General features: G+C 39.1%; 1 protein-coding gene and 1 pseudogene across 4 annotated transcripts in view; both read left to right on the plus strand.

The window, feature by feature from the left end:
* SLC9C2 (solute carrier family 9 member C2 (putative)) overlaps positions 1–27802 on the plus strand; it is an 86029-nt gene that overhangs the window by 9476 nt on the left and 48751 nt on the right. For all 4 annotated transcript variants that reach the window (XM_053209454.1, XM_053209453.1, XM_027046310.2 and 1 more), the window contains 7 exons: positions 683–848; positions 8507–8623; positions 9956–10117; positions 14989–15088; positions 18397–18540; positions 20949–21117; positions 24812–24893. In XM_053209454.1, coding sequence (XP_053065429.1) covers positions 683–848; positions 8507–8623; positions 9956–10117; positions 14989–15088; positions 18397–18540; positions 20949–21117; positions 24812–24893 — 940 coding nt within the window. The remainder of the gene's footprint in view (positions 1–682; positions 849–8506; positions 8624–9955; positions 10118–14988; positions 15089–18396; positions 18541–20948; positions 21118–24811; positions 24894–27802) is intronic.
* Positions 24945–26235, plus strand: LOC113595647 (60S ribosomal protein L21-like; annotated as a pseudogene).

The following is a 27802-nucleotide window of genomic DNA, read 5'->3' on the forward strand; positions in this document are numbered from 1 at the left end:
ATCAAGTTGAGTCCGTTTTCGTTATTCTTTAATTCCTTCTTCTTGTTTAAGAGTTTTACATTGTTTCTATTTCTGAGGCAGACACTGCTAATTGCCCATCTGATATGCATTCTCTCTTTCTCTCATTAACAGAAACTTACTAGATTTTGCTTGGTATAGTGGTGGGCCCAGTGTGAAATATTCTGTTTCTCAGCAGGTGGTAGCTGTGTAGCCTCAGAAAATAGTGTGGCTAATGAAATGTGCACAAAAGTTTGTTGAATGAGGCTTCTAGAAAGCCCTTAATAAGAGGGCCAAATCAGCTGGCATGTGGTTTTTGCCCTTTGTTTTTACCTCTCTTTCTGCGTGGAGCCCTGCAGATCAACACCAAGGAAACCAGGAAATGTTTTACACAGAAGCAGGAAACATTTGCATTCCATTTTAAGAACATTTTGATGTTGGGAACTATTAAGCCGGAATGACAACAAGAAAGATTAGTGAATTGTTCTTGTAACAGTAAGATAGAATCTCTTTTGTTTGGAAGGGATGGTTTCTTTGAGGCAGGTAACCCTAAATACCTTTCAAAGTTATTTTTTAGAGTAACTGTACAAAATGCATAACCAAGGTCTGATTCTTACCTAAGTAAATATAGTCATGCCATCTTTAAATGTTAAATCTAATACTGTGTTATGAATTGGTTTCACAGGTCTTCCTAACAGGATTAATAAGCTTTGTTGTGGCATTCATCGTAATTGGATATGTCGTTCTGAAATTCAATGAAGAGTCATGGGATTTGCAATCTTGCCTACTCTTTAGCATGACCCTTGGCATTACAGATCCTATTTTTTCTGTGAATTCACTGAAAACTATTGGTATGTCAGATTTATTTCTCTCTCTTACATTTAAAAAAAATCTTAAAATATGAAATTTATTGTCAATTTACATTGAAGATACGAGGATAAATTATTTTTCTTTGGATCTTGTTTTGTTTTTGTTTTTTGCACAAATTGTGCATCTGGCAAGTAGATATTTATGCTATTTTTCTTGGCGATGGGGCATTGATGGACTTGAAAGATGCAATGCAAATAAGGCAATCCAAGATCTGGGATAAATACACCAATTGTAATCTCAAAGGATTTTTTTCAAGACGAAAAGTAACCTTTCTAGAAGGTGATAAAAATTAGCATTCTTATTCCATTCCACTGAATTCTAACCCTCAAGGTAGAAACTCTGCCATACCCCCAGTGAAACTCTTCTGAGGCCTTACTGTCTGTTGTTAGAACTGCCTCCCTTTTGGACCAGCTAACGGTAAGCAGGTAGTGGAAGGGTGTGTAGTTTATTTAAAAGATCTTACTATGAGTAAGATCATAGTTTGGCAAACATGTTCAATAATAGCTTAGTCCTGGGGCACCTGGGTGGCTCAGTTGGTTAAGTATCTGACTCTTCGTTTTGGCTCAGGACCTTCTGAATCGTGAGATGGAGCCCCAGCATCGGGTTCTGCATGGACAGTGTGGAGCCTGACCCTCTCCTGCTTGCATGCTCTCTCTCTCTCTCTCTCAAAATAAATAAACTTAAAAAAAAGTAATAGCTTATTCCCAAGAGGGTTTGGGGACCTTCAGTACTTCCCCTCTTATTTGGTAAAAGATGATTTCACTTGGAAATATCCCCCTGTTGTCATGTTTTATTAACACAGCAGTAAAAAACATGAAATGGTTAGGTGCTCTGGTTTCAGTTTTTGACGAAGAAATATTTTCCTAACCAATTTTAAGGTATTGGTTATATTTAATGGAAATATATTGCCTTATGATTGGAACTGGAAACCTCCAACCAATCCGATAAGTGATATTCCCAATTTTACACCCATTTACACCTGCTATTGGGAGAACATCAATTTTTAAGGTGGGAATACCCTAAATTGTCATATTTCTCAAAGAGTCTGATCCTGTCCTCTTTTCTTTCTCTCTCTCTATTTTCTTGAGAGGGAGAGAGAGACAGAGCACGAGCAGTGGAGGGCCAGAGAGAGAGGGGGACACAGAATTCAAAGTAGGCTCCAGGCTCCAAGCTGTCAGCACAGAGCCCGACGCTGGACTTGAACTCATGAACCTTGAGATCATGACCTGAGCCGAAGCTGGACACTTAACCGACTGAGCCACCCAGGCGCTCCTTTTCTCTATTTTCTAAGTACAATCTTTTTTTCTATTTTTCCTTTACTTGTCTTTCTCTTTCGGCCATTTGTATTTCCCAATTGTTTTATTCACCTCATTTTTTCCCTGCTCCTTTTTCTGAAACTCTTGACTATAAGTGCCTATAACAAACTATAAACTTTAATTATTTACTGCAGTTTCTATATTCAATTTTTTTCCAAAAAAGAAGTATAATAGAAAGTCTTCTATTTCTTTTTTTTTAATTTTTAAAATTTATTTTTATTTTTATTTTTTGTGAGAGAGAGCACACACACGCACAAATGGGGTAGGAAGAGAGAAGGAGAAAGAGAATACCAAGCAGGCTCCACGCTGTGTGTGTAGCCTGACACAGGGTTCAATCTCACAACTTTGAGATCATGATCTGAGCCAAAATCAAGAGTCAAATGCTTAATCAACTGGGCTACCCAGGTGCCCCGAAAGTCTTCTATTTTTTAAAAAGAAAAACTAGTGAGGGTATTTGGCTCTTAGTTAATATTTTCTTTATGTCATTAATGCTCAAGGTGGTGAATGGGTTTTGGATCCAATAACAATTTTTCCTAATAAGACAAATTTGACTCATTTTTTGGGGGGGGAATAAATATCACTCTTGCTTATTTATGGTTTTGGCAGAGTCACCATATAGGCAATATATGTGAATTAGATAAATGGTTCTTTCTTCAAAACAGTTTACTTCTAATTGTCATAGTAATTTTTTAAGGAAAAATATTTTCTGCCATATGCCTAAAATTATCGTAATATACAAAACTAGTTCCTACAATGCAAATAGTGCTTCTTTTGATGTGATACCCTTGGGTACTATAAATCCTGCACAGTCTGGGTGGCCTGACCTGTTGGAAAAAGTAGTGGATATTCACATGCAAGTGAAAAGGAACTTGTCTGTTCATTACCTGTTTGAAAAGAATGCATTGGGCTCAAACAATTTTTACTTTGAAACAAATCTGGAAATTTACAACACAGGACACAAAAGATATTGTAAAGGATGCAGAGAAAGGGGAACATTTTTGTCCTGTTAGTGGGAATGCAAATTGGTGCAGCCACTCTGGAAAACAGTATGGAGTTTTCTCAAAAAGTTAAAAATAGAACCACCCCACAATGCAGCAATTCCATTACTTGGTATTTATCCAAAGGATATAAAAATACTGATTTGAAAGGGCACATGCACCCTGTGTTTATAGCAGCATTATCAACAATAGCCAAATTATGCAAAGAACCCAAATGTCCATCAACTAGGTAAAGATGTAAGATATAGATATCATGGAACATTACTCAGCCACCAGAAAGAATCTTTCCATTTGCAACGATGTGGATGGAGCTAGACTGTATTATGCTAAGTGAAATAAGTCAGAGAAAGACAAATACCATGTGATTTTACTCATGTGGAATTTAAGAAACAAAATGGATGAACATAGGGGAAAGAACATAGAGGGAAGCAACCCATAAGAGACTCTTAACCGTAGAGAACAAACTGAGGGTTGCTGGAGCGGAGGTGGGTGGGGGGAAGAGACAAATTGGGGATGGGTATTAAGGAGGGCATTGTTGGGATGAACGCTGGGTGTTATATATAAGTGATGAATTGCTAAATTCTACTCCTGAAACTAATACACACTATATGTTAACTAAAATTTAAATAAAAACATGAAATATTTTTTAAAAACCCAAAAAGCAAATCTGAAATAGGACCTTGTAAAGGAATAAAACAAAGTTTTGGTATGATCTCAATTGAGTAAAAAGTTTATACGCTTACAAAAGACTTCAACATTAAAGTTGTATCTGAGCTGTGAAGCTGTTAGGTGGCTTTTGTTTTATTCTTTCCTTTTTCACATTTTTCAGTGAATTAGTGAGTATAAGTTCTACATTATGAGGGAGTAATTCTTGTGGTATTTTGCCATTAAACACAGCTACAAGGCAAATTCAATGCTTCATACTTCAGACCTTGCATTTTACTTGTTCCAGGTTGGGTCCCTGAATTTGAGGGAAGGATAAAAGGATTTCATGAGCAGCTAAATCAAATGTGCTAATAATCTCTAAATCTGTTTTGCCAGCATTTTTTTGTGGGTTCTGTCACAGTCAAAGCTAGCAACAAGTAGTAAACTGAATATTGGTTAGCAACCCTCTTGGGAGCTTCCCAGATGCAGTTTGAAACTGACCCCCGTATGCAGAGGGGAGGGAGAGACTGAAGAAAGAGGCAGGTTGGTAGGTTTTTATAAGCAGAAGAAACTTACATACAAGGCTTGTCTTGGGTAGCAACAAGATGAAAGCATCCCTGCCCCTGCACTCCACATCTTAAAATGTATGTATTGGCCTCAACAGAGTCCAGTCATGTACGCTGTGTGGGGGTTCTGAACACCCATCACTATCTCAAGGCCATGTCCTTGGATCAGCCTCTGGGAGCAGGAAAGCCAAGTGGAGCTCACATTCCACTTGCTGAAGAGGGGATGAGGAGCCTCTAATCACCTCCAAGTCAGCAGGTCAACTGCCAGTCATATCTTCGTTCCCCAACAACAAGAGGATTATAATTTATCTTGCCAGTTGCTTTCTTTATTGGCTATAATAATGAAGCAAGAAGAACAGAAATAAACAGCCTGAATACATTGATCCACAGGCAGACACTGAGTAATTAGAAATTCTGTATAATCCTGTATATCCTATCATTCAGGAGACTTTGGGAAAGATGGATAGAATCTGAATATTCTGATGTTTCATATCCTCAGATCAAACACTGGAAAGCAGAGATTTTCTTTCTTTCAAACTACATATAGTGTTCTAGAAATAATAATAATAATAATAATAATAATAAAATAATAATAATACCCCAGCTATATATATTTAATTATTATGTGTTTCAAAAACACCAAAAGAAAAAAATTAGAATTTTAATCAGATCCAGTTCTGTTTGGATTTTTAAAAAAAATGTCACCGTGATCATTTTGAATTTGATGCAGTGGGATTATATTAAACAGATGCTTTTAGAAAATATGTAGTTTTGCAATCCTTTCTATATCAATTTTTAATTATATTAGGATGCATAATGTACTATTGTGTGTCATATGTTCTTAAATTTGGGGATTATGCCAGCTCCACAAACTCATCAGGGACACTGGGTCTCTCTGTTTATATATTCCTGTGGATATGGGGAAGGAAAACTCTTGAAGGAGCAGAGGAAACAACCCCTTTCATGTTTGTCACAGCCAGAGTGGAAAAACTTCATAATTCATGGGACATCAAGTAGAGGACTCAGTAGCAGGGAAATTTTCCTTTAAACTAAAGGCTGCTCTGGTACTCTATAGCAAAGCCTAAAAGCAAGTTATAAAAGGTTAAGCTATTTCCAAGTAATAACTGCTCTAGAACAAAAAATATTTATAGGAATACAAAAATATACAGCATCTAATAAGGTAAAATATACACTTCTGTCACGTGTAATAAAAAATTAGCAGGCATGCAAAGGAGCAGGAAAATATGAGTCATAAAAAGTACAAAATAATAAGTAGAAACAGATGCAGTAATGAGGCAGATGGTAGAATTACTAGATACAAACATTAAAGCAGTTACTGTAACTCTATTCTGTAGATTCAAAAAATTAGGGGAAGGATTAAGGCTGGGGTAAAACTTACTCCTGTCATCTTGTGAGAGCCCATTGTTAAATAACCACAAATTTTACAAGCCAGTTGTTAAACCATCAATAACTTCAAATTGGCTATGATGGAAGTATTTATACATGGAATTGGCAAATGCTACAAATCAGGTGTTTTTGTTTTTGTTTTAATTTTGGAGAGGTGGTTTATCAGCATACCACTGGTAGATATAAAAAAAGACCTAAATCAAACTTCTAGAGATGAAAAACACAATACCTAAGGCAAAAATTCCACTGGATGGAAGTAGATTAGACACTGTAAAAGAAAGTATTAGTGAACTTGAAGGGGCAGCAATAGAAACTACCCAAAACAAAGCACATGGAGAAAATAAGTGAAAAGAACATTAGTGAACCGTGGGACAACTTCAAGTGGTTTGATATACAAGTCCCCAAAAAAGAGGAGAGAGAGTGGGAGAAACAAAAAAATACTTGAAGAAATAATGGATGAAAAATTCTGAATCAAGGAGCTCAACCTACATGAACCCAAGAAACATAAAACTACACTATGACATAAAAATCAAGTTCCTAAAAATATCTTAAAGGCAGACAGAAGGGGAGACACATCATATACAGAGGAACAAAAATAATAATGACTTCTTTTCAGAAACAATGCAAATGAGAAGATGGTGGAACAACGTTTTTAAAGTATTAAAATAAAAACTTAGAATCCTCAGTGGAAATATATTTGAAAAGCAAAGGTAAAACACCTTCTTAAACATACTGAAACTAAAAGAATTTATCATTAGCAGATCCTCACTATTAAAAGATGATAAAGGAAGTCAGGAAGAATGAAACTGGTACCAAATAGAAATTTGGATCTACATAAAGGAATGAAAAGCCCTGTAATTGGTAAACATATGGGAAAATATTTTTTTCATATTTTTATTTTTATTAGAAAATTTTTTCTAATGTTTATTCATTTATTTGAGAGACAGAGAGAGACAGAGCATGAGTGGGGGAGGGACAGAGAGAGAGAGAGAGAGAGAGAGAGAGAGAGAGAGAGACAGAATCCGAAGCAGGCTCCGGGCTCTGAGCTATCAGCACAGAGCCTGGTGTGGGGCTCAAACTCATGAACCTGTAGATCATGACCTGAGCCAAGTCGGCCGCTTAACTGACTGAGCCACCCAGGTGCCCCTGACTTTTTTTTCTTATTTTTAAATCTATTTAAAGTATAATATTTAAAGCAACAATGATAGCAATCTACTTTGGGTTTTATTTCTCTGCTCCTCCATTCTTTGTGTGTGGCTTCTACTCTCAGGATCACAAGTTGGCTGCTAAGGTTCCAGTCATCACACCCACATTTCAGGCAAGGAGAAGAGGAAAAGGGCAAGGGACAGAGAGATGCTTCTTTCAACCAAGTCACTTCTCCTTCCAAGAAATTTCCCCAGAGTCCAACTTGGTAACTTCCACTTATATCTCAGTGGCTACTCTTTGAAGCCCAGGATGTGAGGGGAAATGGTCATTTTGCTGAACACAGTGCCACCCTGGATAAAACCAGTTTTGTTACCAAGAACAGAGGATGGATACTGGTTGGGCGAGTACCAGTCACTATCACCCTACTCATAAGTTGTGTATCACTAAGCAATTAATTTGATTATAGTTTCCATTAAACTTAACTACTTGTGGATGCTAAGTGCCAATAAGATTTTGTACTGAATTAAAATTTTTTAAAAACAGCTTTTTTGAAATATAATCCATGTACCATAAAATTTATCCTTCTAAAGTGTACACTTCAGTGATCTATAATATATTTACAGAGTTATACAACCATCATCACCATCTAATTTTAGGACTTTTTTTTTTTGAGAGAGAGAGCACACGAGCAGGGGAGAGAGGCCGAGGGAGAGAGAGAGAGAGAGAGAGAGAGAGAGAGAGAGAGAGACGGTCTTAAGCAGGCTCCACACTGGGTGTGATCTCATGACTGTGAGGTGAAATCCAGAGTCAGACACCTAACTGACTGAGGTACCCAGACACCCCTGGAGCAGTTTTATCACCATCAAAGAAATCTCCTGGCCATTAGCAGTCACATCTAATTCCCCTATTCCAAGCCCCTGGCAACCAACCACTAATCTACTTTCTGTCTATAGATTTGCCTATTCTGGACATTTCATACAAGTCAAACCATACAATATGTGTTTCTTGTGTTTGTCTTCTTTCCCTTTCTATAATGTTTTCAAGGTTCATCCATGCTGTAACATGTATCAATCAGTACTTCCTTCTTTTCTGTGGCTGAATAATTTGATTGACTATTACAAATCATGCTGCTATGAACATTCATGTAAAATTGTGTGGACGTAGGTTTTCAATTCTCTTGAGCATATGTCTAGAAGTAGAATCGCTGGGTCATCCTTTGTACTTATTTCTAAAATGTGATTTTTGTGGAGTCGAATGACTTCTGTTTATTCAAGCTAAATATTGTGTCACGCTGAGAAGTACTTTGTCTCATTCTAAAACTCAAGCATGGTTTGAGGCCATGGACACTTCAGAGAATGCTATTGTCATGTTCCCTTGTCGTTGGAGATATAAAAAAAAGCACATGAAGAAATTAAAAATGGTGGTTGCCTTACAGACCCATCCCAGTCATGGCTGTTTTCTTTCTGTCAGCATATTCCTTCTCTTTTATTTTTGTGTTTCCTGTGCAAGAGCATCATTTTCATGTACCAAATTAAATTACATTTTATATTTCCTTTTCCAGGCATTTCCAAAATGTATACTGATATCATAAGAGGAGAATCAATGATAATTTGTGGCTTCACATCCATACTTTTTGGACTTTTTCGGAACAACTTACTCCACATTTCCATACTTAGAGGTAAGAGCATTTATTTTCCTGTGAATATTTTCTAAGATGTGAGTGCATTATTAAAAATTGTTTATTTATTTATTTTGAGAAAGAGAGAGTAAGTGTGCATGAGAGAGAGGGGCAGAGAGAGAGAGGGAGAGAGAGAATCCCAGGCAGTTTCCACATTGTCAGCACAGAGCCCAACGTGGACCTTGATCTCACAGACAGTGAGGTCATGACCTGAGCTGAAATCAAGAGTTGGACGCTTAACTGACTGAGCCACCCAGGTGCCCCTCCTCTGCATATTTTCTAAAATCATTCTTCTATGATGCATTTCAATTCACACCAAAGTTAAAATACATTCAAGATGTCTTAACTTTACTGCATTCTCTATATTTTACTTTTGGACCAGTTAAAATAGCATATATCAGATAACAAGAAAATAATTACCATATATATGTTTTCTTGGACAGTATGGGGAAAAGAATGGTAAAAAAATGATTTAGTTTCTCTTCCCACCACACACACATCATCTGGCTCCAAGTAACTGCTTTCCTGGATCAATCTGGATCTCAGTGAGTGGATGTTAAGAATTGATTAGGGGCACCTGGGTGCCTTAGTGGGTAGAGCATCTGACTTGATCTCAGGGTCATGAATTCAAGCCCCACGTTGGTGTGGAGCCTACTTAAAAAAAGAAAAAAAAATGGACTTGATCCTGGATTTGAGCCTGAGGGTGAAGGCAGAATGTGATAGTTTTAGGAGGAGAGAGGTGCTAAAAGGAGAAAGAAATATTGGTGATAAAAAGGGGTGTGCAGTGCTTCTCAATGGGGAGCTATAGGCATTTGGGGTGGGACAATCTTTGTTATTTAGGACTGACCTTGGCATTGTCTGACACCCGCTCTCTGACTGCCATTGTTGCCCCCAGTTTTGGTGACTACAGAAAATTTCTCTTCTCCATTTCCCAAATGCCCTTGGGCTGGGGGTCACAAAAGGACTTCAGATTGGTGGGGACCCTGGACACGATTTGCTTGGCCCTAATATAGTATGTAAACAGTTTGAATTTGGATGTTTTTTTGGTCAGAGATTCACTTTCTAGTTTGTTACAGGCTTTTTACTTGCCTGGCTTCTGAGGACATTTGAGTCTGCTCTTCCTGGATAAGCAAACCTCAAGCTACAGACCATTAGGGAAGTGTCCCCAGAAAGTCTGTTTTACCAGGCTTTCCTGAAACTCCCACTTGCTGAAGGACAAGGTCCCCATTCAAAATCTCAAAAGCAAACCAAAGCACATAGACCCATCTGCCATCAATGAAAGAAACGAAAGTTACGGTTCAACTTCTGTTCTTTCTTATTTTCTTTTTCTAGACTTACATGTAATCACGGGCCTCTGCTTGGGCATCTTTGGAAGCATAATATGTGGATATTCGTGTGCAAGAATCATTCAGTTTATATTGACTGACCTCTTTAGCAATACACTAACTAGTGTCATTCTTTGCATTTCAATGGTGTACCTGACTTTCTACGTTGGTAAGGCAGAAACAAATACAAAAAAATGCTGCCCTCAAAGTGAATTTTATGTACTTTTCTTCTTCGTTGATCTTGAATCATTTGCTTCTTCCTAACTGCTTCCCCCTTGTTGCAGCCCCTCTGTGCATCTTGTCATGTTATTCTTCTGCTACTTCTAGCTCTTTCCTACTCTCTCTTAACATCTCCTTAATTTCAACCTCACATCCCTTCCCTTTGCATTATTTCTCTATGTAATTACTCTCTTGCTCTTTTTTTTTAATTAAAAAATGTTTATTTATTTTGAGAGAGAGAGTAAGCAAGGGAGGTGCAGAGAGAGAGAGAATCCCAAGCAGGCTCTGCACTGTCAGCGCAGAGCCCAGCTAAGGGCTCAAATCCACCAACCACGAGATCATGACTGGGCCAAAATCAAGAGTTGGACACTTAATTGCCTGAGCCACCCAGGCACCCCTCTCTGATTCTTTTTGAACTCCACCTTTTGACCTTACATTTAGTCATTGGCAGTCCCCTGGAATCAGCTCAGTGCTGATTCCTGCTCTGACCCTTAGCAACCCATCTCTAAAATGAGAGAACCAGGAGAGATGCTCCTGAGGTCTTTGCAGCTCAGCTGCCTTTCATTCCATGGGCTTCACAATGAGGGGCCTGTAGGAATGGCGGCCCTCACCAGAGGCTAGGAGGCAGGAGAGTAGAGGGAGAAATCAGGTAGGTATACCTGTATCTGGAAAAGAAGCAGGAAAGTAGAATAATCGTAGGAGTCAAAGTGCCTAACTGGTAGACCTGCAATAATTTGCTAGTTTAGTCCAGTGGGATTGGCAATTAAGGATTTTTACTAGCCTGATTGAGCTAACCAGTCCCCAAGAGCCATAGCAACTGCATCGAAACAGTCAAATCCTGCTTCTGCTCTCACCCCACATAGCGGGGCAACTTACAACCATGAAAGACCTGAAGCATCAAAAGCTTAATTACTCTTGTCATCTCCAGTTACCTAAAAGCTCTGCTTCCGCTCTAGGTAGATTGCCACCTGGGACTTGCTTACTGCCCTGAATCAGTAAAAGTACAGAAGGCGTTCACTGAATGGTCATTTCCTTCAGATTCCTAATTTTCTTTTTTTTTTTTTCTTCTCCCTGTGAAACTTTTATGGATGCCTTAAATATCTGGAGAAAAAAATTTTAAAAATTAGTATTTCCATTTCTTCCACCAGATCATGAGTTCCTTGATGTGGAGGCTGTCTCTTTTTCATCTTTTTATTTATTCTCTTTTCTGTGTTCTCCCAGCCAACCCCAGTGCTTCCTATATGCCTGAAAGTAATTTGACACATGTTGGTTGAATACACTGATACTAGTGCTTGAAGCGTTTTGGAGTTAGGCAGACTTGAATTCAACCCCCACCTTCACAATTTATTAGCTTGCTGACCTTGGAATATTACTTAACCTCTCTAAGCTTTAGTTAGTTTCCTTATCTATAAAAGTGATATAGAAACACCTAGCCTATAGGGGTACTCTTGGCACTAACAAGATAATGTATGTCCAATGATTTGCTCATGCTGATAGGCTGGAGATAGCTCTTAGCCGCTTGCGAGAGCTGACTGTACACATCTCTTTCACAGCTCTGTTCAAGTGACATCATGTTGAAATTGGTCATATTGCGAGTATTTACACCATGGAAATTGGCAGACACTGTCCATCAGGGACTTTTAAAAACTCGTTTAACCTCCGGAGAGCTGCTTTTAAACATTTACTAGCTCACCACTGAACTCAAGTTCGGGCAGCTAACAAACATTGGTTCCCTTCCACTTTCCTTCTGAAAGCGGGAGGTGCTTCTGGTCAGTGCTTGGGAGGCCTGGACTAGATTGTCCCTTTCAGTCTCAGGAGAAACCACTGCTGAGGGAGGCTTGATGTTGGACCTGTGGCCTCGGGAACTTGTGAGGCAATAAATTCCTGTTGTTTAAGATAGTTTGTGGAACTCTTTTTCAGCAGCGCCAGGAAACCGATATTCTCCCTCCTCCATTGCACTTTCCTCTGCTTCAGGGATTAAAAAACCACTTTGGGTGGTCCTTTACTCTTATGTTTAATTATTTCAGTGGTAGACATGTTATCACGAGAAGTTCCATTGCCAGAAATTCCATTGCTAAACACAGATAAAATTCTAATGCACACACTCTCCAATGTTACATTTCTGTTATGTTATCTAATTTTGTTTTTTTTTTCCCCTTTGCTAATGAACACTCAGTCAACTGGCTAAAGCCCAGGGAGCCTCTGATTGAGGTTACAGTGTCACCTCTTTGAGCACATACAGTAATTTCCATTTTTGTCTCTGTTGTGTTCAGTTCATGAAACCTGGACTTGTATAAAAATATTCATTCTTTTCCATGAAACAAAACAAAACAAAACAAAAAACAAAATAAATGGCACAGACATTGCCTCACAAAAGGCACAATGCTTCTGGAACATTGTTGGTTCACAGGTAGTGCAGTTGGAAATATTCATATATCAGCCCATGGAAGAAAGTTTGAATTTAGGACAGAAAAGGCACTTTAAGAGTCAGTGTATAATTCATGAAACATGGTAGGTTTTATAAAAGCCAGAGGTGTACCAAGAGAGGGGCTTAATCTAAGCATGAGGAATATTATATCAAGTGATGTTATTCACAATTTCTGGGGAATGAAGATAATAAAGAGCAGACAACATTTAAAGTTTCATTGTTTTAAAACTCTCTACAAACAATGCATCTCCTTCTTGCCTGTGCTGATGCTCTCCAGTGTCTCTTTGTATAGTCATTGGTCTAGATTATAAAGGCCCTCTGTCATCATCCAAATATATTTTAGTTAGAAATACATCCAGTCTTGAATCCTGGTGCTTTTAGGGAAGAAAATTTCCCTTTGATTCTCCTTTTAGGGGGACCTTCACTTTTTCTAAACCAGAGAGAGGAAGAGAGAGACAAAGATTGAGAGAGCCACTTGTCCACAGTGTCAGTTCTCTGTGGTAGTTTTTTTCCATTGAGTCAGAGAAACATTGAGTTCCATATGACTACTGGGGTTCGTGCTGATGAAAATTACTTTCTTTATTACATGGTCCATGATTTTTCCCCCCTTCAGAACACTTAGAATATTATTGAATATAATAGCATTTGTAATTTTGTAAAAATGTCACCTAATTATAAGAGTGATGCATGTTTATTGTAGAATTTTGGAAAAATTCTGAAAAGTCAAAGAAAAAAAATCACCAATAAACCTATGTTATAAATTAGACTATGGATACATTTTGGTATATGTCCTCAGCCTTTAAAAAATACATATAAACACACATACATATATTAATGTATGCATTCATACCATGTAATCTATAACATTGGGATTGTATGAAATAAGATGACATCAGTTTTAAATTTTTTTCATGTTTATTTATTTTTGAGAGAGAGACAGAGCATGAGCAGGGGAGGGGCAGAGAGAGAGGGAGACAGAGAATCGGAAGCAGGCTCCAGGCTCCGAGCTGTCAGCACAGAGCCTGATGCGGGGCTCGAACTTACAAACTGTGAGATCATGACCTGAGCCGAAGTCGGTCACTCAACCAACTGAGCCACCCAGGCGTCCCAATGACATCAGTTTTAAATAACGTCATTTACTGGTTTCCTCATAGCAGACGTTGTCTCCAAGTACTGTCTATTACTGAGAAAGATGACCTTTAAAATCCAGTAATACTGGAGCACCTGGGTGGCTCAGTTGGTTTTGGCTCAAGTCATGATCTCACGGTTCGTGGGATTGAGCCCCTCGTGGTCTGTCAGCACAGAGCTTGCTTGGGATTCTCTCTCTCTCCCTCTCTGTGCCCCTCCCCTGCTCATGCTCTCTCTCTCACTCTCAAAATAAATAAATAAACTTTTAAAAATAAAATAAAACAAAATACAGTAATACTAATTATGGGACAGGGAACTAAGATTTTGAGAGACAATTTCCCTTTCAGCACACTTCTGAGCACTACTGGTTTTACTGTCATTTGTTATTCATATTATATCAGTTAGATAAGAAGGTAAAAAGAAATCTGGGGCGCCTGGGTGGTTCAGTCGGTTGAGCACCTGACTTCGACTCAGGTCATGATCTGGTGGTTCATGGGTTTGAGCCTGTGTCAGGCTCTGTGCTGACAGCTCAGAGCCTGGAGCCTGCTTCAGATTCTGTGTCTCCGTCTCTCTGGGCCCCTCCCTCGCTCATTCTCTCTCTCTCTCTCTCTCTCTCTCTCTCAAAAATAAACGTTAAAAAAAAAAGAAATCTAAAGTGGACTGAAGTGATTAGATACACCAAAGGAATAATAAAATCCTCTTCAAATAAACAGTATTAATTTACTAAGCAGTAAAGCGGATGTATAAAAACAATGGCATAATAATAGTGACTATCATATATATATACTTTTTTTTATTTAAAGAGGTGCCAAGCAATTTTCATGTTATTTAATTTAATCCTCACAACAACTCTATGAGGCATTATTCTCTTAAACCCATTTTACAGATGCAGGGGTGCTAATAGAGGAAAAGGAGGTCACATTCTCAAAGCAGCCAGGTCTGCCTTGCTCCAAAGTGCTTCAAATTTCTGTCTATTATTTATCAGGCATCCATTCATTTACATATTATCTATGGCTGCTTCTGCACTACAGCCGCTGAACTGAGTAGTTGCAACAGGGACCATGTGGTCCACAAAGACTAAATATTTACTATATGGTCCTTTACAAAATAGTTTGCTGACCCCTAATCTACAGGATTAGGCCAATCCCTTGAGGCAATTTTCCAAAAAATAGGACTCTTCAGTTTCTCACCAGTTCTTCTCAAGATAAAGTACCTCCATGTGCAGATTTGAATGCAACTAATTTTGTTCACTTTTTTCTCTCCAGTGGAATTTTTGGGAATGTCAGGAATGATTGCGTTAGTCACTGTAGGACTGAATTTAGATTCCTTAAGCTTTAAACCGAGGATTGAGTTAACAATTACTAAGTAAGTCTCCTATTGTATACTTGGTATAGATATCTTAGAAGTTTAGTGCTTAAGTGGTTCTGCCTTCTTGGACACATTTCATAACTTTTTTCACCTTTTTCTTTTTAAATTCATTACCAGTTATATTTGAAAGAACTTAAGGTACCAACAATTGTTGACATCGACACGTTTAACAAAAAAGACTACAAACGGCATGAAGCAAAAATTGGCAAATTTTAAAGGAGAAATAGACAAACATTATATCTGAGATTTTTAAAAAAATTTTATTTTTTAAAATTTACATCCAAATTAGTTAGCATATAGTGTAACAATGATTTCAGGAGTAGATTCCTTAATGTGCCTGACCCATTTAGCCCATCCCCCCCCCACACCTCCTCCAGTAACCTTCTGTTTGTTCTCCATATTTATGAGTCTCTTATGCTTTGTCCCCCTCCCTGTTTTTATATAATTTTTATTTCCCTTCCCTTATTTTCATGTTTTGTCTCTTAAAGACCTTATATGAGTGAAGTCATATGATACTTGTCTTTCTCTGACTGACTAATTTCACTTAGCATAATTCCCTCTAGTTCCATCCATGTAGTTGCAAATGGCAAGATTTCATTCTTTTTGATTGCCGAGTAATACTCCATTGTGTGTGTGTGTGTGTGTGTGTGTGTGTGTGTGTGTGTGTGTATACCACATCTTCTTTATCCATTCATCCATCGATGGGCATTTGGGCTCTTTCCATACTTTGGCTGTTGTCGATAGAGCTGCTATAAACATTGGGGTTCATGTGTCCCTTTGAAACAGCACACCTGTATCCCTTAGATAAATACCTAGTAGTGCAACTGCTGTGTTGTAGGGTAGTTCTATTTTTATTTTTTTGAGGAACCTCCATACTATTTTCCAGAGTGGCTTCACCAGCTTGCATTCCCATCGATTGATATTCTTTTTATGAATAACGTATCCGTGGCTCAGAAGCTGTGGTCATTTTATACATAACTCTTTGATAAAAAAAAAAATTACTTTGGATTGTGGGAAGTTTAAAAAAGACTGCATTCCTTTGTTTCCTTCATAAGGTACATGAAAGACAGCATCCTAATATGGGAAGAGCTGGGAAAGAAAAGTAGCAGAAAGATGCAACACTAGGAAAACTCTTACTTGCCTTTTACATTTGGTAATGCAAGGTGTCATATGAACATCTCTGGATGGAGGGAAAAACCATTTGCTTGTCTTCTCAGATAAATGAATTACTCTGTCTCTGAGAGACTATGCTAAATTACAGGATTGTTTCAGAGTTGTTTCACACCAAGTCATAGCCTAGTGTGGATCGAATGAAACCAAATGTTAAAATAAGAAAAATAAGCCATAATTTTGAGTTTTCCCATGAAGATTCTTTAAAAAACTTTAAAAATTTTTTTAAATATCTATTTATTTTTGAGAGAGAGAGTGTGAGCAGGGGAGGGGCAGAGAGAGAGGGAGACACAGAATCTGCAGCAAGCTCCAGCTCTGGGCTGTCAGCACAGAGCCCGATGTGGGACTCGAACCCACAAACTGTGAGATCATGACCTGAGCCAGTCAGATGCTCAACCGACTGAGCCACCCAGGTGCCCCAGATTCTCTCTCTCTTTTGTTTTTTTAAATGTAGAAATGTTTTTTTAAATCCATTGTTCTGAAATTATGGCTTGCCTACATTTTTGGTGTTTAAATGTTCATTCTTTAATGAAATCCCAGTGATAGAAGATGGTACTTTTTTTTAGAAAAATAACTTCACTTGGCAAAAAAAAAAAAAAATTGGCACCTGTAACTCTTCTAATTTTGTGTTAGGTGAATGACACTTAACTGGTCTTTAGAATCCAGAAGCTTGGGAATAAATAGTTCACAGAACATACACTTTTTGTCTGAATTTGGACATTTTCCTGAGCTCAGTCATACTGTCAGTATCATTATAAATTACTCATTATGATTCATTTAATTGTTTATTATTTAACCTATAAAACCAATCTTTTCTTAATGTTTACCGTAACCTGGACATTGTATCTTAGGTTTGAGGCTTTGTAACTGAGTCCCTTCTCAGAATGCACTCATTGTTAAGTGGTGGGCATGTTTCTGTAAGAAGCTAGTAAGCGTGAATAATTTTATATATTTATTGGGATCCTACTATATGTAAGGCAGTTTTTTAAGTTCTATGGAGACATTTGAACAAGTTTTCTACTCAGTTATTCCATCATTTCTGAATTTCAGAAAACTAAGCTTTGGGGTTAGAGGTCCCCCTCATACCCTTCCTTTCTCTGAGTTCTAAATCTGATGAATCAAGAGCTGGGAATGAGAGAATCAGACCATCTACTTAATTGGGGAAATGCAGTGTTAGAGAACATGGTTTCCATCTGCAGCCCAAATGAGGCTTCCTAATGCTTCTTTCCGAGTGTAGATCTTGAGACCCACCTCGAGGGAGACTGGTTTGTGGAACAGACCCACTTGCCTAGTTAGCTGAAAGGGAAAGTCCCAATGGAGGGAGGCCCAAGAGCAAGTGGAACTTGACATCTGCCTGTAGAAGTCAAACCTGGCTTGGATGCAGACATGTTACCGCGCGGAACCAGAACAGGCCTGTGCCTTAACCACTGTGTTCTAGTCTGTTCAGTAAGAATCCTGGGGAGCGGGGCTAGGTGTGTGGCTGTTTGGGAAGCAATAAGGGGGATTCTAAGTCACTTGTCTGCTTCTGAACTATGGTGGTATAGAGAATTGGCACTGTAGGAATTCAAAGGAGGATCACTTCCAACGAGAGTGCTTAGGATGAAGAACACAGGATTCGAATTAGCCTTACAAGATTTTTAGGAATTCAGTAGATGGGAAAGCAGACTGGAGAGACTTTCAAGGTAAGAGACTTTCAAGAAAATCATGAAGGGAGAAATCCTGCAGAGGGCACTGAAGTGATCCAGTCAGCTATCGAAAAGTCAAGGTTAACCAGGTGGTTCTGGGTTCAGCTGCGGCAGCCCCAACAGTTTGATATGATGCCGGCTAATCTTGGCAAAACTGCCCCATCACCAACCGGAAGAGGGGGTGGAGATTCTTAATATTATGCCTTGCTTTTACTATTCTCCTATGAGAGGCAGCCCATGGGCATTGGTGTGATGAGGGTATTGGAGAATATGGAGCTAGGTGTATTTTAATTCCAACAAAATACTTTTAAATGTTGACTGCAACAGTGATGGAGGCAAGGACCTCTGCTAAGACAAGAATCATAGAATGTGATACATGCTTTTATGTGCAAAGGCAACTATCTTAAAAACACATGGCTTAAAACATGATTTATTTTCCATTCATCCTAGGTTCCTAATAATGTTTTCAACTGTATACCAACATTTAATATATACTTTCTTTGGCATTGTAATTGGATGTGGACAAAACAAGTATTTGGGATTTCACAGTATGGTTTTCATGTTCATTTTATTTACAACAGTGAATTTTGTAAGGTAGGAATTATATTTTAAAGTTTGCTTACTGGACTTAGGTTCTTCAGCCCAGAATAAGAATTGCCCACTGGTGAGAGCAGCAAGAACTCTTTGGATGTGGAGTCAGAAAACCCATGTTGTTGTCAAGGCCCAGACAATAACTTGCTATGCGATTGGGGGAAGTCTGTTTACTTTTCCAGGTCCCATCTGGAAAATGAGAAGGGGCTGTGTTATCAGCACAACTCATGAACTTTATAGAGATGAAAATTCATGGGCCATCTCAATGTACTGAATTGCATCTCTGGAGATGAGATCCAGGAAGCCATTTCAACATGTTTGTTAATGGTTGAACAACACTGGACCTTATTAATGGCTCCTAACATTTTTGTTGACTTTCATCCTCATTTATTATCACCTATAGCTATGATAAAGCCATTTGTTAAGCCCTTACCATGTACATTATGCCATTAATACTAACACAACCTTATGAAGTAGGTGTTATTGCATCATTGCACAGATGAAGCCCAGGGAGGTTAAAAAGTTGCCTAGAGTTGCCCATCTTGAAGTGCAGAATTGGGGTTTAAACTTGACCCCCAGTAGCACATTTTCTCTCGAACACCATTGCCCACTCGTGATGGTCATGTCTTCAATAAGAATTCATGACAGTGTCTCTGAAAACATTGTCATTCCCACTCAGAACAGGCCTGGCCAACGAGCTTACTTTATAAGATGTTCTCATGGGACCTTGCTTTTGCTGACTCTGAGGTCACTGCACGCCACTCAGTCACTCTCACACGGAAGGATGTGTATGCAATTTGTTTCTTTCTACCATGGAGGCTTATGTGCAAGTTGAGATTGGTCACAGAAAATGAAGAAAGATAAATGGCTTTTGAACCTTTGTTTGACTCAGCTGCACATCTGGCATCTCATTTCATTTCATAAACACTAGGAAATGAGAATTTTATAGATGAAGAAACTGGCCAACAAAGGCCAAGTACCTTGCCCAAAGTCAAGTGGCTAGGGAGTACTAGAGATCTTGTGGGAACTTATGGTTCCACCTCCCCAGAGGAAAGGCTTTAATGGAAGGAGTCAACCTAAGGGGACCTCAACGTATGGGTCAGCTTTCCATAAGAGACTTGTTGAGAAAAACATTTTAGAGGATGTGCCAAACTAAGGCCCCTTACATAATTACATAAGACATAATTATTGCTAACATGTTTTGAGTGCTGACCACATTCGAAATATCATTCTAAGCCCTATGAATGTTGCCCCATGTAATTGAAACTTCACAATAATCCTTTGAGGCAAGTACAATTATTATTATGTATTATCTCCACTTTACAGGATGAAATTGAGGCTTAGGGAGGTTAAAGAACTTAAGTTTACATGGTTAGTGAAAGAAGCTTAAATTTGAACCCTGGTAGATTGACTCCAGAGCCTTTGCGACACTGCCTTTCTGGTTTTGGTATCAGGCAGTGATATGAGTTGTTCCATTTTGGCTGGACTCAATGGTATTTCAGAGAAAGATCATTTAGTAAGGCTGAAAAGTTTGGTAAGAATTGCTTTGCAAAAAGCTTGAATGGAAGGCCGAGGGGTTTACCCAAATTCATTATATACATTATAGATGGTAATAGAAGATTTTCTGTTTCTCAGTGATAGGAATTCTCTAAACTGTCTTGTGAAATTCCCAGCTGAGTAACTGATACACAATATATTTTTTGAGTCTAAGAACATATCAGTTTTATTTCTGCTGAAATCTCATTTGAGGGATAGTACTGATATTCTTTTGGTGAAGATCCCCTAAAGATAGATTCTACATTTTTGATACAGAGTCTTATAGAAAAATTATTAGTAGACACTTGTGGTGAGCATAGCATAAGAATAGAGTTTTTGGATCACTATGTTGATAGTGGGTCAACTATTCTCAAATTAAAAAAAAAAAAAGAAAAGAAAAATCTCTAGAGAACTAGGCACCGATTGAAATTGTTTATATGACATTTAATTTATGATTCTCATGGAAGCTCAAGAAAAATTTGATTAAGCTAAGTTTATTAATGTGCCTACAATAATAATTACTTTTCGGCCATCATCTGTGTGTCCTCTTGGCCTCATTTCTGATCTAGTCATGGTCTTCCAGGGAATAGATGAGCTTGTCAACGTTATTTGAAGAAATTTCTCTCAGAAATACACTACCCAAATCCAAATAGTATATTAAAACTTCCAGCAGTTTTTTGAGACTTGAGTATTATATGAAAAACTTAGACAGTAGATTTGGTTCATCCCAGAAAAGTTGAACAATTTATCAATAAACTGAATTATTTTCTCTTTCCTGAAAAAAATTTCTATGAAATTTAGTTTTTAGTAGTGTCAACCATGAATAACATTAATACATAAGGTGTGACTTAAAAAAAATGTTTTTCTCTCCACAGGTTGCTTACTATTGTGTTAGTGAGCCCTCTTCTGATGCGTGTAAATTATGACTATAACTGGAGATGGGGAATTGTTATAGCATGGTCTGGAATTAAAGGAGTTTTTAGTTTACTCTTGGCTCCTGAAATTCATAATCTGGCTGATCAAAAAATAGAATCACCACAAATGGTAGGAAAAATCATCTCATAATATTTATTCATTTTGTTTATTTTGTAGCACTTGTCATAGTACCCAATAATAAAGTTAACCATTTACAAATTTTTTTAGTTTAAATTCCAGTTAGTTAACATACTGTGTAATATTAGTTTCAGGCGTACAATTTAGTGATTCAACGCTTCCATACAATTCCCAGGGCTCATCACAAGTGCACTCCTTAATCCCCATCACCTATTTTACCTATTTTCTCTCTTCTGTTCAGCTTCCTTGCTTTCCATTATTTTGTCTTCTTTATCACTTATTTGTTTCTCTACTTCTTCCAGCTTTGTGTTCATTGCATCAAGCCTGTTTCCAATCTCAGTTATTAAATTTTTCATTTCTGACAGTTTCTTTTTTAACTCTTTTGTCTCTGTGGTAAGGGTCTCCCTGAAGTCTTTCCATTCTTTTCTCATAAGAGTATACTTATGATTGTTGCTATAAATTCTCAATCAGTCATGTTACTTATATCTGTTTTAATTCACTGTCTTCTTCTCTGTGTTAGAAAAGCCAGTTTCCTGCTCCTGAGAGTAATGGCTTTATGAAGAAGAGGTCATATAGTGTCCAGGGCCTGTCACTTCTTGGGGTGTCTGTGGTGCATGTTGCGTGAGCTCTGCTGTTGTGTTTTGGCTGCTCTGTCCTTCGGGTCAGCTGTCTGCAGAGGCTCTCCTTGCCTGCAGTGGCCACTCTTTGGTCCTTGGTCAGAGTGTGGTGAGTTTTAACTACATGTGCTCTGGTCTGCTTGTTAAATAATACCTGATACTGCTTCCAGTAGAACCGAAGCCCTGTAGAACTCTCTGATCAGGAGACATGGTGTGGGCAGGGGTTTCTGCTGGTCTTCTGGGGAAGGGGCTGGCTAAGCTGGCACTGAGGCAAGCTTGATCAAGAAGGGCAGTCCCACCAGAATGCACAGGTGTGGGACTTGGTGTAAGCAGTTAGGCAGCCCTGTGGGTGCTACTTTGCTTCCTGCAGGTGGCTCTGTGTTTAAGATGAGGGGCAGGGAAGGGAAATGGTTCCAACCAGCTCCTTTGTCCTCAGAGAGGCATCTCTATGATATCTGCCTCTCAGGGAAGCACACTGAGAAGAGTGAATAATTTCCCCACTGTCTGCTCCAGGCGTTTTTCAGATCACTGTTTCTGCATCATCTGCCCCAGTTAGTTTGCCTGCCATCTCTCTGGGAGTAGGGCAACATCTTCAGGGCACAATCCCAGTCAAGGCCACTGATCTTTCAAACTCCATTCTTCAAGCCCCACTGATTGCAAGAACTCACAAAAAGTAGCCCCTTATGTTTTCCCAGCCAATGGTTTTGGGGAAGTGTTTTCCTTGTGCATTCCCCTGTGTGCTCCTCTCTCTCTCTCTTTCTCTCTCTCTCTCTCCTTTGTCTGTGACCAGGGCTCCCTCCCCTCCACAGCACTTGTGATCCATTTCTCCTCCAAACCACATCTCCGTACTTCCTACCTTCCTCAATGTGGCTTCTTCTCTCCAGAGTTTTAGTTATGGAGTTCATTCTGTCAGTCTTCAGGTTGATTTCTGGAGTCTTAGAATGATTTGACAGTTACCTAGTTATGTTCGTGGGGTGAGACAAGCCTAGGGTCCTCTTCCTCCACCATCTTTTCTCCCTTCTCCTTAGGTTAACCTAATTAAAAAAAAATTTTTTTTAACGTTTATTCATTTTTGAGAGACAGAGAGAGACAGAGCATGAGTAGGGAAGGGACAGAGAGAGAGGGAGACACAGAATCTGGAAGCAGGCTCCAGGCTCTGAGCTGTCAGCACAGAGCCCAACGCAGGGCTCAAACTCACGAACTGCAAGATCATGGCCTGAGCCGAAGTCGGACGCTCAACCGACTGAGCCACCCAGGTGCCCCGAGGTTAACCATTTTTAAAATTAGATTTGAAAAATGCATTCTTTTAAGAAGAAAGGAACTTTCAGAGGAAAGTTTGTTTATGTTGATAGTCTGAAAGGGACCAACAGTGAAGTAATGGTGTAAGATGTGGAAATCAGATGGACTTGGGGTTGAATCCTGGCCCCCTCGTCACAGGCTGGGTGACCTTGGGCAAGTTCTCCAGATTTGTGGAACCTCAATTTCCAGTTGAGGATTGAGATGATACTTAGTAAAGTGTCTGCCACTTAGCAAATGCTCAATAAATGTTACTAACTCTCCCTCAAAGCCAATCTGGTAGTGGCAGTATCTGTGGTACTGAGAATCCAGGGAAGATCCAAAGACTCCAGTACATCTGCTGACAGTGTTAGGGCACCTTGTTATTTGTAACAGTACTGTGTGAGTTAGCTGGAGAAGTTGCTAGAAATCCCTGGGACACCCCCCTCCCCCACCTCCCAGTCAGATGAATTCCAACCCTGCTTCTGGGAGGGTTGCTTCTGAATAATGTGAATTAAGAACATCTGCCCACCTCCCAAGGAACTTTAATCTGCAGATAAATGTACAGAGTTTCTTGATATTGGCTAATTTCCAGCTCAGGATTTTCTCTTCTTTGTCATTTCCCCCCTGTTCCAGAAGACAATATTTTTAGAATATCTTCTTTGGAGGATCAGTTATCACCCTCTCCATCTTGCATATAGAGAAATTAGAACAAAGAGAATAGCACGTTAGGGAAAGAACTCAGGTGCCCTAACTCCCAGAAGAAGTGCTTTTTCAAAATGGACTACTATATTCGTCACCATCTTTCCTGAGAATTTGTACTTTATATCTATGGCCATCATCTGGGAATTAATTTGGAGTTCAAACAAACCTGTGATTTTGCAGACTTTGGGTCCTTTCATGCCCCAAAGGAAAAGTATCATAACCAACGTCTGAGCTCCTTCAATTTTCTTTTGTGCAAGGAATTCGCCTAAAACCAAGTCAACGAAATGCTAACTAGAATTTGAGTATCACTTACAGTGTTTTTCAAATCTGTCTGATGTTACATGGATCCCTTTAGTACCACCCCAGACCTACACAATCAGAATCTGCAGGGAAGAAACCTGGAAGTCAGTATCTTTTAGAAGCACTTTCAGTGCTGTTATCAGTCAAGTTTGGGAAACACTCTCAGAGAACATACTGCTGTTGACTCCATTTTTTAGTGAAGGACACTGAGGCTCAGAGTGGTTAAGTCTACTGACCCCAAATTACATGGCTAATTAAAGTGGTAGAGGCAAGACCAGCAAATGTGGTTGTGTTTCTGCTTCTGTGAAGTGTCTCTCCAGACCCCACCACAGCTCCTGTAGGCTCCGAGCCTCCTGAGCAGCCATAGTAAATGCTGGTGGCAGACACACTTTCCCTTGTCTCTACAGTCACCACTGCTACTCACCATCGGCTGGTGGCTCCCCAACCCTGCAGGCTCCATGGCCGTGTCTGTGATGCCTACCATCCTCCTGGCTTTGAGTGGCTGCTGCTGAAAGCAGCAACAGTGGAGAGCTCTTTGACCAGTATTCTTATCCTTTCCAGAAATCACAAAATCTTTTCTCATGCACACTGAAAACTAATTTCTGCTCCAGTATATTATATTCAAGCACTGTCCACAAAACAACCCTTTGCCCTATCTATCAGAAGCAAGATTTTAAATGTGGATTAAGATAGAATTTTGTTGGTGGTTAATTGAATAATTATTCCCTTTGGAGAACTTATTAATTTGTTTTTCTTGGCTCTAACTATTTGTATGTTTTGTTTTTTAGTTTTTATTGTATGTACAGGTAATATCACTAATGACTATGGGAATAAATTCATACATGATGACTCATTCAGCCAGGACATTAGGTAAAGTATATTTATCTTTCATTAATTAACTGGAGAGAATAATGCAAACACATTGTTGTTGGGAGTCATGGGGACATTTCTTAAGGAGCTCAAGGAATTGATTATGAAATCATTCATTTTCATTCATTCATTATTTACAGATGCTGCATTAATTGGAATATTGGTTTAGCCAGTTTAACAGAAACCACATTCGCAGTGGCTTAAACAAGATAGGGAACTTTCTTTTCCTCTCCATCAAAATGTCCAAAAGAGTGGGATGGTTCTACTTCACGGGGTTGTCCATAGATCCAGGATCCTTGTATTTTGTTGTTGCTCCTCTCTGGAATGTTGCTCTTGTCTGAGGGTAGAAGCTGACTCATAACCACTATATATTCAATCCAGCCAACTAGAGAGAGAAAATGGGGAGATGGTGTAGAAATGGAGAGTAAGCAGCTTCCTTTTAAGGGCATAGCCTAGAAATTGTATATATCATCAACACTCACATTCCATTGGTCAGAATTTAGTCACATGGTCACACATGGGTAAGAGAAGCTATAAAATATTATCCCTACCTGGGGTAATGTAGGGATAATGGTGGAGCCATGGCTGGCCATGTGCTCAGCCAAGACTTGGAGATTCTATGGCAAAGGAAGAAGGGGAAAATGAATATTGGGAGTCCTTTGGCTGGAACCACCATCTTCCAGTAATTTGCCAAAATGACCAACACAAAGGGAAAGAGGAGACGTACCCTCTATATGTTCTCTAGGCCTTTTAGAAAACATGGAGTAGTTCCTTTGCAAATCTACAAGAAAGGTGATATTGTAGATATCAAGGGAATGGAGACTGTTTGAAAAGGAATACCCCACAAGTGTTACCATAGAAAAACTGGAAGAGTCTATAATGTTACCCAGCATCCTATTGGCATTGTTGTAAACAAAGAAGTTAAGGGCAAGATTCTTGCCAAAAGAATGAATATACATATTGAACATATTAAGCACTTAAAGAGCTGAGATAGCTTCCTGAAGTGTGTGAAAGAAAATGATCAGAAGAAGAAGAAAGCCAAAGAGAAGGGTACTTGGGTTCAACTGAAGAGCCAGCCTGCCCCACCCAAAGAAGCACACTTTCTGAGAACCAATGGAAAGGAGCCTGAGCTGTTGGAACCCATTCCCTATGAATTCATGGCTTGATAAATGTAAAGGAAAAAAAAGGTTTTAAGATTGTAAAAAAAGAAAAGAAAATGGATATTGGGGGATAATCAGCAGGCTCTGCCACAGTTGCTTATTTCCAGAAAACATTTGAGGCCATTGATAATAAAGTGCATAAATTTGATAAAATCACAAATCGACACGTAGTCAATAGAGAAATCTAAGATAAGATAGTTGGTGGCAGTACAGTCAAGTGGGGAGGGAGAAGGCTGGATGGGATTACACAAAGTCTTCGAATAGGGCCTTAGTATCTCTCAATATCCCATGGCCTGATCCTCAGCTAAGCTGGTGCAGAGGATGATCCTTTCAGGGTATCTAAAATTGATCAGACTGCTGGAGATATACAGCACTCACAGGAGCATGTGGATAAAGCAGAAAATCAATTAGTTAATTTATAAAGAGGATGATTTCTTTCTATGTCTGAAATAATTGTGATCATTATTCAGGGTATTCACCTCTAAATACCAATTTCCTTGATAAACAAAACTAGTCATCAGAAGGTATCTTGGAAAGCATGGAACTAATGAGAGGTCAATGGAAGGACAATGTTGAAGGAGGGTTCTTCTAAACAGGGAAATAGCCTGGTGAATTTTCCCTATCCTGCCCATGAGAGACATTACCTCTTTGCTTGTGTCTTTTTGCAGTCCTGCCCATTTCTAAAACTGCACCCCGCCAGCACTACAGCAGAACTTCCTGTGACAGCCCCCTTCAAAGCCAAGGGCTCCAATATGTGAACTGGGCTAATTAAGTGGGGCAGATTTCTGGTAGCTCTTCTTTTCCCCTAGTTATGGATCTGTTCTTGTTCTCAGTGGAAATGTATGCTTGGTCGGCAAAAGCCTACGCTGGAGTGTGCCCGAAGTTAATTTGATCTTTGAAGGCTTTCTCACACCTCCCTTCTCAACAATTTATTTTTGACTCTCAGGGATCCAGACCCACTCCATTCTCTTTGCTTAGGATATCACATCTGGATTTCTCCCATGCTTCTTTTCTTGTGATTCCTCCTACTCTGATACTCAAAGGCAAGATCAACAAGGGGTTTTACTATCATGGTAATATTTTTTTCTCCTCTTTTTCTTCCCTTATAACTTTTTAAAAGTTTATTTATTTATTTTGAGAGAGAGAGACAGAGAGAGAGAGAGCATGCACATGTGCAAGCAGGAGAGGGGTAGGGGCAGAGAGAAAGGGAGAGAGAGAATGTCAAGCAGGCTCCACGCTCCGTGCAGAGCCCAACACAGGGTTCGATCTCACAACCGTGGGATCATGACCTGAGCTGAAATCAAGAGTCAGGTGCTTAACCAACTTAACGAGCCTCCCAGGTGCCCCACAAAATTTTTTATTGTAGTAGTTAAACCTCGGAATTTTCATTATAAAACAAAAGTATATGGTAAATACTTTCTCCTTGTAGAATCTATGTTCATCCTTTCTAGAAATACTACGTGGCACACATTTAACACCTAACAGAGTTCAAGTTTTATCAGTAAGAGTTTCAAACCAACTACTTCTGTCTAGTCAAAGGCCTTAACAGATTCCCTCCTCACACTCTTCCAGGATCATCTTAAACACAGAGAATTCATTCAAATGTATTGGTGCCACCAAGTGGTCCACATATACTCATGTTTCCCCAGAGCAACTGGAAAGTATTTGTTTCTCCATCATATGGGGAGGATGTAGTTAGGCAAATGAAAAAAATTTTCTTCCTGTATGGTCTCAGCCATACAGCTTTGA

Source organism: Acinonyx jubatus, chromosome E4 (assembly GCF_027475565.1).
Source record: "Acinonyx jubatus isolate Ajub_Pintada_27869175 chromosome E4, VMU_Ajub_asm_v1.0, whole genome shotgun sequence".
In the NCBI taxonomy this organism is placed as follows: domain Eukaryota; kingdom Metazoa; phylum Chordata; class Mammalia; order Carnivora; family Felidae; genus Acinonyx; species Acinonyx jubatus.